This window comes from Pelophylax lessonae (genome assembly GCF_965119305.1).
Source record: "Pelophylax lessonae genome assembly, chromosome: 9".
Taxonomy (NCBI): domain Eukaryota; kingdom Metazoa; phylum Chordata; class Amphibia; order Anura; family Ranidae; genus Pelophylax; species Pelophylax lessonae.
Window position 1 is genome coordinate 99,147,675 of NC_138776.1, and position 14,279 is coordinate 99,161,953.

Consider the following 14,279-nt stretch of genomic DNA (forward strand, 5'->3'; position numbering starts at 1 on the left):
ATTTTGGGGCTTTTTTGCCTACCATTTGGTGTTCCAGCACCTCCTGTTACATTGTCCATAGTATAAAACAGGGGTGTCTAACCTGTGTCCATAGAGAGTTTAGTATGTGCAAGCACAACAGCCACAGCCACTGACACAGACAAGCCATGCCAATGCACGTCTGTAGAGATGCCATAGATGCTGTGCAAACATAGCATCCACGGCTAGACATGTGCAGAACGGAAACATTTTTTTTTGTTTCAGAAACATTCATTATGCTAATTTCATTTTGTTGATGTGTTTTGGAATTAGTTTAGTTTTAAATTAATAATTTTCTAACGAATTCCAAATTTTTGGGGCAAATCAAATTCAGATCAGTGGAAAAAATGATCAACCCATTTAAATTTTGTGTAAAGAATAGCTGGTTATTAAGGAGCGGGACAGGAAGTTGGCTGCCACGTCCTTAACAACCGATGACCCATCAGCTGTCAGTGGGCTTCCTTGCTGACAGCTGAATGTTAACAGATTTGCCAGCAAATAAAAATTCAGGAAAAAAAAAACCAGTGTGGGGTCCCCCTCCCAATCCATACCAGGCCCTTTGGGTCTGTTTTTACATTTTGACATGGTGTTCTCCTTAAAATTCATACCAAACCTAAGGGTCTGGTATGGATTTTGGAGGGGGATCCCATGCTGTTTTTTTCCACATTTTTAATGGTATTCTGAATATACAATGCTAAAAATACAAAACAAATTCCAAAATTCTGAAAACGAATTTGTCCATTGGCACAATATTGGACCAAATCGTTTTTTAGAATTGCTTTTGGATCTTTGGCATTCCTTTTGTATATTCAGAAATCAGAATAGCTGGTTGTTAAGGAGTGGGTAACAACCATCACTCATCTGCTGTCAGCAGTATTCCTTGCTGACAACAGAATGTAAACAAAACAAGTGCCGGTTTAAAAAAAATAAAAACACAGTGTGGAGTTCCCCCCTCTAATTCATACCAGGCCCTTTGGATCTGGTATGGATTTCTAAGGGAACCCCATGCCAAAATAAAACAATTGCGTGCCTCCCCCCCCCCCAAAATCCATACAGGACCCCTAGGTCTAGTATGAATTTTAAGGGAAACCCCTCGCCAATTTTTTTTTAAATACGTGGGGTCCCCCCCAAAATCCATACCAGACCCTTATCCAAGCATCCAGCCCGGCAGGCTAGGAAAGGGGGGACGAGTAAGTGCTTTGGGGTTGAAGCACCTTGTCCCCATGTTGATGAGGACAACGGCCTCTTCCCCACAACCCTGGCCAGGTGGTTGTGGAGGTTGCGGGATAATTTATCAGATGCTGGTCTGGTAAATCCTCAGATTAGGATCTGGTATGGATTTTGGGGAGGACCCCCACACCTTTTTTTTTTTTTACATTTTGGCTTAACCTTAAAATCCAGAGAGAAGAGACTGGTATGGATTGGGGGGGGGGGGGGGGGGGACACGTTGTTTGTTTTTCAGAATATTTTTTTTTTTTTTTTTGCGGAAATCCTGTTTATATTCAGCTGTCAGTGGGAAAGCTCATTGAATGTTAAGGACCCAGTGGCTGGATTCCTGGCCCGCTACTTAACAACCAGCTAAACTTCACAGAATTCGAAATGGTCAAACTTTTGACTAGTCCGAAATCGAATAGTTCTGAATATTTGGAATTCGTTGTAAAACAAATATACAAAACGAAACGAAACATATTTCAACAAAATTCGTTCATTTCATTCTGAGATTTGGATACATCCAAATCTCCGATAAACCAAAAATGAGTCCACATTATATTCAGACCAAAAGGAATTGCACATGTTTAGCTGCGGCAGCCCACATTGACAAGCCAGGCAAATGCAGCTCATAGCGGGTAGGTGCAGCTGTGGGTCCTGGCACTTTTTCTGCATCCAGCAGCAATCACTACAGGTAATCGCTGGCTGTGTGGAGAGCTGCAAACCTGCTGCGCCCACACCTTCCCACTGAGAGCCGCAGGAGAAACTGCTCATTAGCTATCCTTAGTGTTAGTGTATTTTATGTGTAGCGCAAGGCTATTTCTCTCCTTCCCATGTGGCCCAGGAAGGTCAAAAGGTTGGACACCCCTGGTATAAAGCAAATAAAAAACAGGCAAAGCGGGAATCCCTTATAATGTCCACAGGAGGTGTGTAGATCTGACAACTCAAGACATAGATCTCAATCATATAGTTCACAAGAAAGAAAAAAAATTGTCAGGTGATGTAACTTTCCAGCATCTACCAAAACTAAAATATCAGTTTTAGCTATAACTCTTTTAAGGGAACATCAAACAATTCTACTGAAAGTTTCATGGCAAATCTGGAGTAACTACTAGGGGTACCAAGGATGCAACAAGGCCCAGTAGGTCAGTGGGCACTTGCATGGCCATTGTACCCTTCCAATTGTGTGCTTACATTACATTCTTTTAAGAAGTCTTTCTTTTTTTCATCATCCCCCCCCCCCCCCCCATTGTTCTTTGGTTTGAGCCTTGAATTGGGTTATTATGCAAACCCAGGTACATAAAGGAATAATGTATGTGAGGATTTAGATTTAAATTTCGATTTTGTAATATGTGTCTTATTTCCATACTAGCACATGGATATGAATTTATTTTGTGTATTTGTGCTTAGCTTACAAGAAGGCATATAAACAAGAACTGAATATTGTGATGAAGCACATGATTAAAGAAACTTGTTGACTGGAACATAGCACAGTACTAAAATGGTTTGACCACACTGCAAGCTGACACAGTAGAAGCAGCTCATGGCAAAGTTTATTTACCTTTTTCTGATTCACCTGGTGACGGCGACCTTGCTCTTCTTTTTGAATCAGGTGTGGAGGACTCCTTGCTGCCCTCTCCATTTTCTTTTGAGCGCCCGCCTTTAAAAAACAGGTTTAGGAAGGTTTTTGAACGCTGTAGGCCAATACTATCAGGGGAAATCTTCTTCTCCTTTTTCTTCTTCTTTCGGGCTTCTGCAGAAGAGAATTTTAACTAAAATAAAACTTTTGTCCTTATTAAAAGGCAAGGTTGTGTCTTTGGTCATTGGTCATAGTGGAAATATGGCCTCCCATTAAACAAAATATGTGCTGCTGCCCCTAATTATAAGTGCATCTAAACCTACCGTTTTCTTTTAGTCCAACTGCAAAGGCCCATAAATACCTGTAGATTCCACCACTGAAGTCCACCCAATGCCACTCCTTGTGATAATGAGGTGATGATGCTGCACTCCTACTAAATTCAGAGCAGAGTTGCCACTCTGCTGTGCCTGCGAGAACTAAAGTGAGATGAAAAAAATTTGCAGGGGACAAGGCTATAATCATTGTCATTGCTGATTCACAAGCTTGTGCTGGTCATTCAGTCCCTGCCAACATCCAATCCTGCCAAATGCTTTTTGGATTGACAGAACTGCCTGTTTTGCTGAGGCCCTCTGACTGCGAGCTGCAGTATTGAGCCGCACTGTCTGGGAGGGGGAGTGCTTGAGATACAAATGAGGATTTGGCTCAGTTATGGAAGGTAAAGAAAGTATTTTGTTTGTTTTTTTAACTGGATTTGGTACTTGTTTAGACTGTCATACAAGAACCTTTGGATGGAAGAACTTCATTAGGCCCTATTAGCATCTAAACCAGTCACATAAAATTACCCCGCTGGCATTGTCACATAAAATGACCCTGCAAGGACAATCTTTCCTTGAAACAAAATATTGTTTGAGATACCGCCACAACTCTAATAGCCAGAAACTGTACAAAGCAAAATCTTAGCTGCTATTACTGTCTACTTCTATTCTTCAACATACAGATGAGTGAATCTGAACCAGGGATAATCTCGTCTGACAGGTAACATATATGGTAAGAACTGTAATTATTTATGAGATTAAAGTTAATTTAAAAACGTATCAGTTTTTCGACCAGATATCATTCACGCTCCTCTGTCAACAGCTTAAATATTATGTGCATCCTATGCAGTAAACCACAAAAAAAGAGGAAAAACTCACCCCAAAGAGAAATGTAGCTCTGAGATCTTTTGATGGGTTTCCGAGGTTTGCTAAGTGCCAACAACAATGCAGTTTTTGGAGATTCAGAATCAGGAAAATCCCCTCCAATTTGTTTCTTCTGTCTCCTCTTCAGCGGGGACTCTAACATGCTCTCAGAACGTATGGCAGTATCTTTGAGAAGGACAGGTGGGTGGACAGTTCTTTGCATTTTACTTTTCACCACCCCCAGTTTCTGAGCTTCATCAGAATCAGAGAATACGGATGAAGACGAATATAGATCTGTCTGGATGGCAGTCTCCGACCTGCCCAACAATTGTGGGTCAAGTGATATTTCTGTAGAAATGCCAACATCAACCATTCCTGGTTCAAACATGGCAGAGCCAGATATAAGTGCTTGATGATAACCATTAACAACTCCTTGAGGAACACCAGAGGAATAGGAAGAAATAGAAGAGCTGGTTTCAGAAGCTTGAGAGAGCTGCTGCAATTGGCCATTGGTTACTGGCAAATAATGATAGAAAAAAAAGTCAGTTTATTGAAACTTTCTGTATTAAATGTGAGATTTAAAAAACATTGCAACACCCCTCTGTAACCCTCCTGTGCCAAAGTATCACAAAGGAAATTTAAAGCAGGACTCCTTGAGCTGGCCTAAGAAATCTGATCTTTTGAATTATTCAAAACACAGTAAGAAATTTTGCAAACATAACCTTTCAACTTTTATTTTCCATTTCTTGAAGGGATCATCATAAGGCCAGGCTAGCATAAACAAAGCTTTGTTAACATTCAGCCTGTCCTGATCAATGCAGAGGGACATACATACTCATACCAGGACTGACAACACATGGATGAACCATGAGCTTAGCTAAAGCTGGCTATACACAGTTAGATTTTTATTTGAATGTTTTTAAAGAAATTCTGAAAAATCAACTAATTTTCATCTAGACCTGCGATTTGAATGGAATCCCAAACACGTCAAACAGGGTTAATTACAATATATATGATTTTTCCTTACAAAAACCACGTTCACAGTTAGAATTTGGTTAATTCGAGAAAATTTCTTAGGCCGGCTCCTTTTAGTTACATAGTTACATAGTTAGTGAGGTTGAAAAAAGACATCCGTCCATCCAGTTCAACCTATGATGTGTGTGTGTGTTTGCTGTTAACCGTACATTGTATACCCCTGTATGTTGTGGTCTTTAAGGTGTCCATCTAATATTTTTTTGAAACTATCAATGCTCCCTGTTGATACGACTGCTTGTGGAAGAGAATTCCACATCCTTACCGCTCTTACAGTGAAGAACCCCTTACGCACTTTAAGGTTAAACCGCTTTTCCTCTAGTTTTAGTGAGTGGCCATGTGTCTTGTTGTATCTCCTTTCTCTGAATAGTTTGTTCCTTATGCTAGGGTCGCCAGTACAGTATTTGTACATTGATATCATATCCCCCCTCAATCGTCTCTTCTCCAGAGAGAATAAGTTCAGTGCTTCTAGTCTTTCCTCATAGGTGATTTCCTCCATTCCCCTAATTATTTTTGTTGCCCTTCTCTGGACTCTTTCCAGTTCCAGCACATCCTTCCTGAGGACCGGTGCCCAGAACTGGACAGCATACTCCAGATGTGGCCGGACCAGAGTCTTGTAGAGCGGGAGAATAATCTCTTTATTTCTGGAGTGAATCCCCTTTTTTATACATCCCAGTATTCTGTTGGCTTTGCTTGCAGCGGCTTGGCATTGCATGCCACCAGTGTTGCTCATCTTACTTTAAAAAAGTAATTAGTTACAGTTACAAATTACTTCTCCCAAAAAGTAATTGAGTTACTGACTCAGTTACCACATTGAAAAAGTAATTAGTTACTCAGCAAAGTAACTGTGACTTTTTTTACTATTCTATAATGCAATTACGTTCTATAAGATCTTTAATAGTGGTGGCGGTGTGGCACACTGTGGGGGTCTGAGTCCTGAGTCCTCCTAACTGTGAGTAACTGTATTTTGTTTTGTTTTTTGGTACCTGCTGCCTGAAATGGTGGTGGCAGTGTGGTGGCGGTGTGGAACACTGGTACTGGGACAGTAGAGCAGGGTCCCCATAGATCCCACTTTAGAGCAGGCCAGGGTCATCATCAATACCCCTTTAGAGCAGGGTCCCCATAAATCCCCCTTTAGACCAGGGTCCCCCAAAGATCCCCTTTAGAGCAGGCCATGCTCCCCATAGATCCCCCTTTAGGGAGGGGTCCCCATAAATCCCTGTTTAGAGCAGGGTCCCCATAGATCTATGGGGACCCTGCTCTAAAGGGGGATTTATGAGGACCCTTTTCTAAGGGTGGATCTATGGGAACCCTTCTCTAAAGGGGGATCTATGGGGACCCTGCTCTAAAGGGGGATTTATGAGGACCCTGCTCTCAAGGGGGATATATGAGGAACCCTTTATAAGGGGGATCTATGGGAACCCTTCTCTAAAGGGGGATCTATGGGGACCCTTCTCTAAAGGAGGATTTATGAGGACCCTTCTCTAAAGTGGGATATATGGGGGACCCTGCTCCAAAGGGGGATCTATAGGGCCCCAGGGCCTGTTCTAAAGGGGATCTAGGGGGACCAAGTTCTAAAGGGGATCTATAAGGGACCCAGCTCTAAAGGGGGATCTATGGCACATATCCCTCTTTAGAACAGGGTTGCCATAGATCCATCTTTAGAGCAGGCCAGCGTCCCCAAAGCTCCCCCATAGATTCCCCTTTAGAGCAGGCCAGGCAGGGTCCCCCATATATCCCACTTTAGAGCAGGCCAGGCAGGGTCCCCCATATATCCCACTTTAGAGCAGGCCAGGCAGAGTCCCCCATATATCCCACTTTAGAGCAGGCCAGGCAGGGTCCCCCATATATCCCACTTTAGAGCAGGCCAGGCAGGGTCCCCCATATATCACACTTTAGAGCAGGCCAGGCAGGGTCCCCCATATATCCCACTTTAGAGCAGGCAAGGCAGGGTCCCCCATATATCTCACTTTAGAGCAGGCAAGGCAGGGTCCCCCATATATCTCACTTTAGAGCAGGTAAGGCAGGGTCCCCCAAAGATCTCCTTTAATGAACGTTTTTAAAGTTCTGGTTTTGCTGTTATAGGAGGACACACACGTCACAGTGCAGAACGAATAAAGAGTTGACTTACATCTCTCATGACTCAGCTGGGACCCGGGCGGGCTGGACACACTGTGCAATGCTGACACCGGCGGCGGGCATGGCAGGCACGGGCAGCAGGTTAGAGGAAGAACTTGGAAGTTGCTTCCGTTCTTCCTTCAGAGCGGAGGACTCAGAGCCTGGGGGGCAGGGCAACCTGAGCAGCACTGCACCTGATTGGCTAGGATAACGGCGGCGGCACGGTCCTACCAACCGACCTTGTCTGCGTCTCCTCCTCTTCTCTTTCCTGTACCGCAGACAGCGGTCATAGAGGAGAGGGGGAATTACAATTACATCTACTGCCATCTAGTGGCGGTAGATGTAATTGCGGTAACGCAGCCGAAAGTAACGGCAGCGGCGTTACAAGGAGGCAACGAGTACTCAGTTAGATTACTCGTTACCCTCAAAAGTAACTGCGTTAAGTAACGCTGTTTACTTAAACGCAGTTACTACCATCACTGCATGCCACTGCCAAGCCTGTTGTCTACCAGTACCCCCAGGTCCTTTTCCATCCTAGACTCACCCAGAGGTTCCCCCCTAGTGAGTAGCTTGCTTTCTGGTTTCTGGCCTCCAAGTGCATTACTTTACATTTTTCAACATTAAACCTCATCTGCCATGTAGTTGCCCACCCCATTATTTTGTTCAGGTCCGCTTGTAAGGTTTCCACATCCTGCATAGAAGATATTGGCATGCCTAGTTTAGTATCATCTGCAAATACTGAGATTGTACTAGATATCCCCTCCTCTAGATCATTTATGAATAAATTAAACAGGATTGGTCCCAGGACAGAACCCTGGGGGACCCCACTTTCCACACCTGCCCAATCCGAGTACTCCCCATTTATCACCACCCTCTGGACTCTCCCCTGGAGCCAGTTCTCTATCCAGGTACTCACACTATGGTCCATACCTACCTTCCTTAGTTTGTACAGTAAGCATTTGTGGGGAACGGTGTCAAAGGCCTTTGCGAAGTCCAGGTAAACCACATCCACAGGCTTACCCTTATCTAGGTGGCAGCTCACTTCATCATAGAAGGTTAATAGATTGGTTTGGCAAGAACGATTTTTCATGAATCCATGCTGATTACTACTAATAATACCATTTTCATTACTAAAGTCTTGTATGTGATCCCTTAACATCCCCTCCAAAATCTTGCAAACTACTGATGTTAGGCTGACCGGCCTATAGTTACCCGGGATATATCTCGGCCCCTTTATAAATATTGGTACCACGTTGCCTTTTTTCCAATCAGCTGGCACCATACCCGTCTGTAAACTATCCTTAAAGATCAAGAATAATGGTCTGGCAATCACCTGGCTGAGCTCTTTAAGAACCCTCGGGTGCAAGCCATCCGGTCCCGGTGATTTATTTATGTTAAGTTTCTCTAGTTTAGTTCTAAGTCTATCTTCTGTTAGCCATGGCGGCACTTCCTGAGGTGTGTTGTTTAGTCTGCCCTTACAAGCTGGGTTCGTGTAGCCCCCCCCGATTCTTTTGTGAAGACTGAAGAGAAGAAATTATTTAACACTTCCGCCTTTTCTCTGTCCTCAGTGGCCATATTTCCTTTGTCATCTTTTATGGGGCCAATGTGTTCTGGCCTCGCTTTCTTACTGTTTATATACTTAAAGAATTTCTTGGGGTTCTTTTTACTCTCCTCCGCTATATGTCTCTCGTGTTCTATTTTAGCCGCCCTGATTTCGTCTTTACATTTCTTATTGCACTCTTTGTAATGCTTAAATGCTGCCAATGACCCCTCAGTCTTGTATTTTTTGAAGGCCCTTTCTTTAGCATTAATATGCATTTTTATGTTGGAGTTTAGCCACCCAGGGTTTAGTTTTGCTCTTTTAAATTTATTTCCCTTTGGAATGCACTGGCCAATCCCCTTGTTAAGTATGCTCTTGAAGCACTCCCATTTTTCCTCCGTGTTCTTTGTTCCCAGGGTTCTATCCAATTTGATATTTTCTAGCAGCGAGCGCAGTTTTGGGAAATTGGCTCTTTTGAAATTCAGTGTCCTTATATTACCCTTGTGCTTCCTATTACTGTAATTAATACTGAAACTTATTGACCTATAGTCACTGTTTCCTAAGTTGCCCCGTATTTCTATATCCGTGAGCAGGTCTGTATTGTTGGTAATCAGTAGGTCAAGTACCGCATTGTTTCTTGTCGGTGCATTCACCATCTGACCCATGAAATTGTCCTGCAAAACATTTAGGAACTGCCGAGCCTTGGCTGAGTGTGTGGTTCCTTCTGCCCAGTCTATATCTGGATAATTAAAGTCCCCCATTATAATGACATTTCCAATCCTTACTGCCAATCCTATCTGTAAAATGAGGTCCGCCTCCCCCTCCTCCCTCTAGTTGGGGGGCCTATAGCATACGCCCAATATTACCTTCCCCACCGTGCCTTCCCTTTGAAGTTCTACCCATAGGGATTCTACCTCGTCCTTAGCTCCATTATTAATATCATCCCTCATATTTATTTGTATACTGTTCTTAATATACAGACATACCCCTCCTTTATATTTTATTGTAACTGTGGTCAAACACAAGCAGCAATTGACCCCAGTAACTATTAGCAATGTTTTTATTTTTGAAAAGATCTCTCGATTTTCTAAGGAAATTCTACTGGTATATGGCCAACGGGGCTACATTCCGCTTCCATTTTTGTGATAATTTTCTCCACTATGGTTCCTTAAACTGATTCCCTGACTCAAACAGGCATGTAGAGCAGATACCTTCAAAGCTTTAACACAAGGATAATGATTTTTATTTTCAACCATGTAGCTGTAATGTTCATATCTATTGGTTTCTAACTAAAAATAACTGTAATAGAAAAAAAAAAAAAAATGTAAGAAAAAAAAAAAAAAGGATTCTTATCCTGGAGTATTCGTTTTGTGATTTGAGTGGATTTTGTTTAAAGTACAGTTATCCTTTAATGGATCTAGCCAACATGTTATTTGGTCAGACACCACCCAAAGTGCACTGTGCATAACTATTATTACCTATGCACAACTATAGTCCATATATCCAGTCTATTCTATTTTCATAGAGAAATGATTGTCCTAGGAACCCTTAACAACGTCACACTCCAGCTCTGCCATCCGGTACTTACATCGATTAAACCAACAATACTCTGCAATCATCTCTTTGTACGCAGGGTACATTCCCATCTCCTGAAAAAATACAGCCATGAATTAGAAATAAACACACACATAGCTGCAAACACAAGATGGATGCAGAAAGTAAAACGTGATAGGTCTATGTGATGAATAATACATTCCTCTTCACAGATGAAACTGAATACACAGAGCCTTAAGTAAATGACCCAGCAATGCCTTGAGACGCAGCCTGGGTGATGTTCAATTATTCCCTTTCCTTCAGTGTGGAGGTAATTAGTGGTAAGTCATTTACATGGAAACATACTCTGCGTTTCACTAGTTACGCAGTTCAACCCTTTTTTTATGCTTAAAAATGGTTTGTTAAATCTGTAGTTTAACATATCGTTTTATTGTTTAATGTACCATAAATGATGGAGGATGTAGTACCTGTAAACCCAAGAAATCGGTGGAGTGAAAAGTGTGTCCCCACTCCCTATAACATTGTAATATGCATCCTTTTTTAACATGTAGTATTAGGTACCAGTCAGCAGAATGAACTTTTCATGCTGTAATTCACCCTATATACAGTGTAGCAGTGGGACCCCGTGCTACTGGGAAGACAGCTGGTTACGCCAGATTCTTGGAGAAACAGGCATGCTGATTGTCCAGGTGTGGGCTGGCTTCATAATAGACCCAAAGCTAGAGCTCCGGGCCCCCCCCAAAAGACAGGAGGTCTGTCAGAGAGGCTGCGTGGGGTAGCCAGAGCGTGCATGTCTGCAGGACACACATTTAGTCTAACAGAGCAGCAAGGAGCTGATCGTAAGTAAGCTATGAGAGAGCTTGACTCTAAGGAAGTCTGTGTATTGGTCTGAGGAGCAGACCCAAGGCCTAGGCTGGAGGCCTGAAGCAGCCGTGTGTCAAGAGAGTAAGCCAGGAGTCTGAAGTATTCTGATTGTGCAAGTAACAGTAATGATGGAACCCCCTGCATGGGCAACTGATGTCTTTTGTGAACTTTTCCGTTCCTTAAAAAAAAAAGTGGGCTACAATGCCCTTAAGTGCCGGTTCACATTTGTGCGATGTGGGAACGCTGGGAATATACAGCGTGTTCCCACATCGCATCCGCACCCCTGGCAGTTCACACTGCCATATGAAATATGCTGGGGGTGTCAATTAAAAGTTAATGACACCCCCAGATCAGATCGCATATCGCATAGAAACATAGAATGTGTCGGCAGATAAGAACCATTTGGCCCATCTAGTCTGCCCAATATATCTGAATCGTATGAATAGTCCCTGGCCCTATCTTATATGAAGGATAGCCTTATGCCTATCCCATGCATGCTTAAACTCCTTCACTGTATTTGCAGCTACCACTTCTGCAGGAAGGTTATTCCATGCATCCACTACTCTCTCAGTAAAGTAATACTTCCTCATATTACTTTTAAACCTTTGCCCCTCTAATTTAAAACTGTGTCCTCTTGTGGTAGTTTTTCTTCTTTTAAATATGCTCTCCTCCTTTACCGAGTTGATTCCCTTTATGTATTTAAAAGTTTCTATCATATCCCCTCTGTCTCTTCTTTCTTGCAAGCTATACATGTTAAGGTCCTTTAACCTTTCCTGGTAAGTTTTTTCCTGCAATCCATGTACTAGTTTAGTAGCTCTTCTCTGAACTCTCTCTAGAGTATCTATATCCTTCTGGAGATATGGCCTCCAGTACTGCGCACAATACTCCAAGTGAGGTCTCACCAGTGATCTGTACAGCGGCATAAGCACTTCTCTCTTTCTACTGCTTATACCTCTCCCTATACATCCAAGCATTCTGCTGGCATTTCGTGCTGCTCTATTACATTGTCTTCCCCCCTTTAAGTCTTCCGAAATAATTACTCCTAAATCCCTTTCCTCAGATACTGAGGTCAGGACTGTGTCAAATATTCTATATTCTGCCCTTGGGTTTTTATGCCCCAGGTACATTATCTTGCACTTATCCACATTAAATTTCAGTTGCCAGAGTTCTGACCATTCTTCTAGTTTTCCTAAATCCTTTTCCATTTGGCGTTTCCCTCCAGGAACATCAACCCTGTTACATATCTTTATGTCATCAGCAAAAAGACAAACCTTACCATCGAGGCCTTTTGCAATATCACTTATGAAGATATTAAACAAAATTGGTCCCAGTACAGATCCCTGAGGTACCCCACTGGTAACATGACCTTGTTCTGAATGTTCTCCATTGACTACAACCCTCTGTTGTCTGTCACTCAGCCACTGCCTAATCCACTCAACAATATGGGAGTCCATGCTCAATGACTGCAGTGCGATCTGAAAGTTCGCACAGAATCGGATCGCACTAGTGTGAACCACCATGCGATCCGATTCTGCTGCGGACCAAAAAAAGGGTCCTGTGCGTGTTTTAGTGCGATTGCGGTGCAAATTCAGCCATACAAACTGTATGGCTGAATTTGCACCGCACAGAGATCGCATGTAATTTTAGGAACAGTGCGCTCCGAATTACATGCGATCTCTGTGATCGCACAAATGTGAACCAGGACTTAAACAACAGTTTTGGACTGGAGCATCTCATTGAAAATGCACCTACCGCTTGAGTGTAATCACCCTAATCTTACACCAGTATGTCCTCTTCTTGTGTCTGTATGCTGGTATGTATGAAAACATTTGCCAGCACACCAATGATCACATGCCTGATGAAGGGATCCTGCACTCTTCCGATGTGATGCCATCACTTTGAATAAAACCTTTGGAGGTTATTTGGAGATCCTTGGTGTGCTGGCAAATATGTTTATTAATCTGTCTAGTTTTCAGTCTCCAGCTGGTTGCTGCTGCAGCACCCACTATCCTTAAAGTTATTTTTTTTGTTTTTTTTAAAAAACAAGACTTTACAAACATGTTATACTTACTTACCCTGTGAAATTGGTTTTGCACAGGGCAGCCCGGATTCTCCTCTTCTCTGGCCCCTTGTTGCTGTTCCTGGCCCCTCCCTCCTATCGAGTGCCCCCACAGCACCACCACTTCCTTACCTGGTGAAAATGTTCACCAAAACAAATCAAAAGAGAGAGTCTCAAATGAGATAAATGAATGATGATTATAAGTACCTTGATTGTGAGCATGATGTGAGTTAACCCCTTTAGCACTTCGACTGCCTTGCTATGGCTTATATCTTCAAAGTTGATTCCATTGGCTGCAAGAACTTGATCACCAACTTTAATGCCCCTTTCTTCTGCTAATCCACCCGGGTCAACCCTGTAAAAAAAAGCCAGAATCAATGCTATGTAACTACATATATTGTTATGGATTGGGGACCCTAGAGTGACACTTCAACAAAACAGTAGACTTTAAAAGCAGTCACACCTAAAATCCTTACATCAAGTCAAGTTGGAGACATCAACACTGTTTGGGAAAACAAAAGCAGGTGTGGCATATAAAGTACACCAGTAATAAAGAAAAGAAAGGTTTTTGCACTTGCCCTTCAATATAAAGCTGAAAAGTTAAATCCACTCACAAATTTTTGTATTTCTGTCCATCCAGTTTTGAAATTTATACAACTCTACCATACAGCACAGTTCTGCCTGGCAGGGGAGGGGGCTGGATAATTCTCTGCTGTAATTTCTCATTTAGTTACAGGTCTCCCTGCTGCCCTCCTTCTGACTGGACAGTGAAAGGCAGAGCACACCACCAATGTCCTCATACCTCTGTCACTCTGCTCTCTTCTCCTATCAGCATGTTCCTTGGACTGTGACACAAATGACTGGCCCATTGTGCTACTTTTCCTTCTCCCTCTGAGCTTTGCTGTTAAGGGTCCCCAAGAGGTTTATACCAAGTCATATTCACAAATTTACACTGAATGCAATAAAAAATACAAGTAAGAATGTATTCATGATAACAGAGCTCCACTGTCTTTTATATCTTCCTCGAATTAAGCTCAAGGTTCCAGTGCAGAATTGTTTTTAAGGCCACACTGAATACGCCCTTTATTATTTATACAAGAATGATCATGACATCAGACATATAGAAGC

The 14,279-nt window shown here is 42.6% G+C and overlaps 1 protein-coding gene across 1 annotated transcript in view; it reads right to left on the reverse strand.

The window, feature by feature from the left end:
- The window catches only part of PDZD7 (PDZ domain containing 7), a 148,536-nt gene that overhangs the window by 49,526 nt on the left and 84,731 nt on the right, over positions 1 to 14,279 (reverse strand). Inside the window, exons 6-9 of the mRNA XM_082268408.1 lie at positions 13,359 to 13,506; positions 10,263 to 10,323; positions 4,000 to 4,500; positions 2,789 to 2,980 (exon numbers count right to left, since the gene is read on the reverse strand). Coding sequence (XP_082124534.1) covers positions 2,789 to 2,980; positions 4,000 to 4,500; positions 10,263 to 10,323; positions 13,359 to 13,506 — 902 coding nt within the window. The remainder of the gene's footprint in view (positions 1 to 2,788; positions 2,981 to 3,999; positions 4,501 to 10,262; positions 10,324 to 13,358; positions 13,507 to 14,279) is intronic.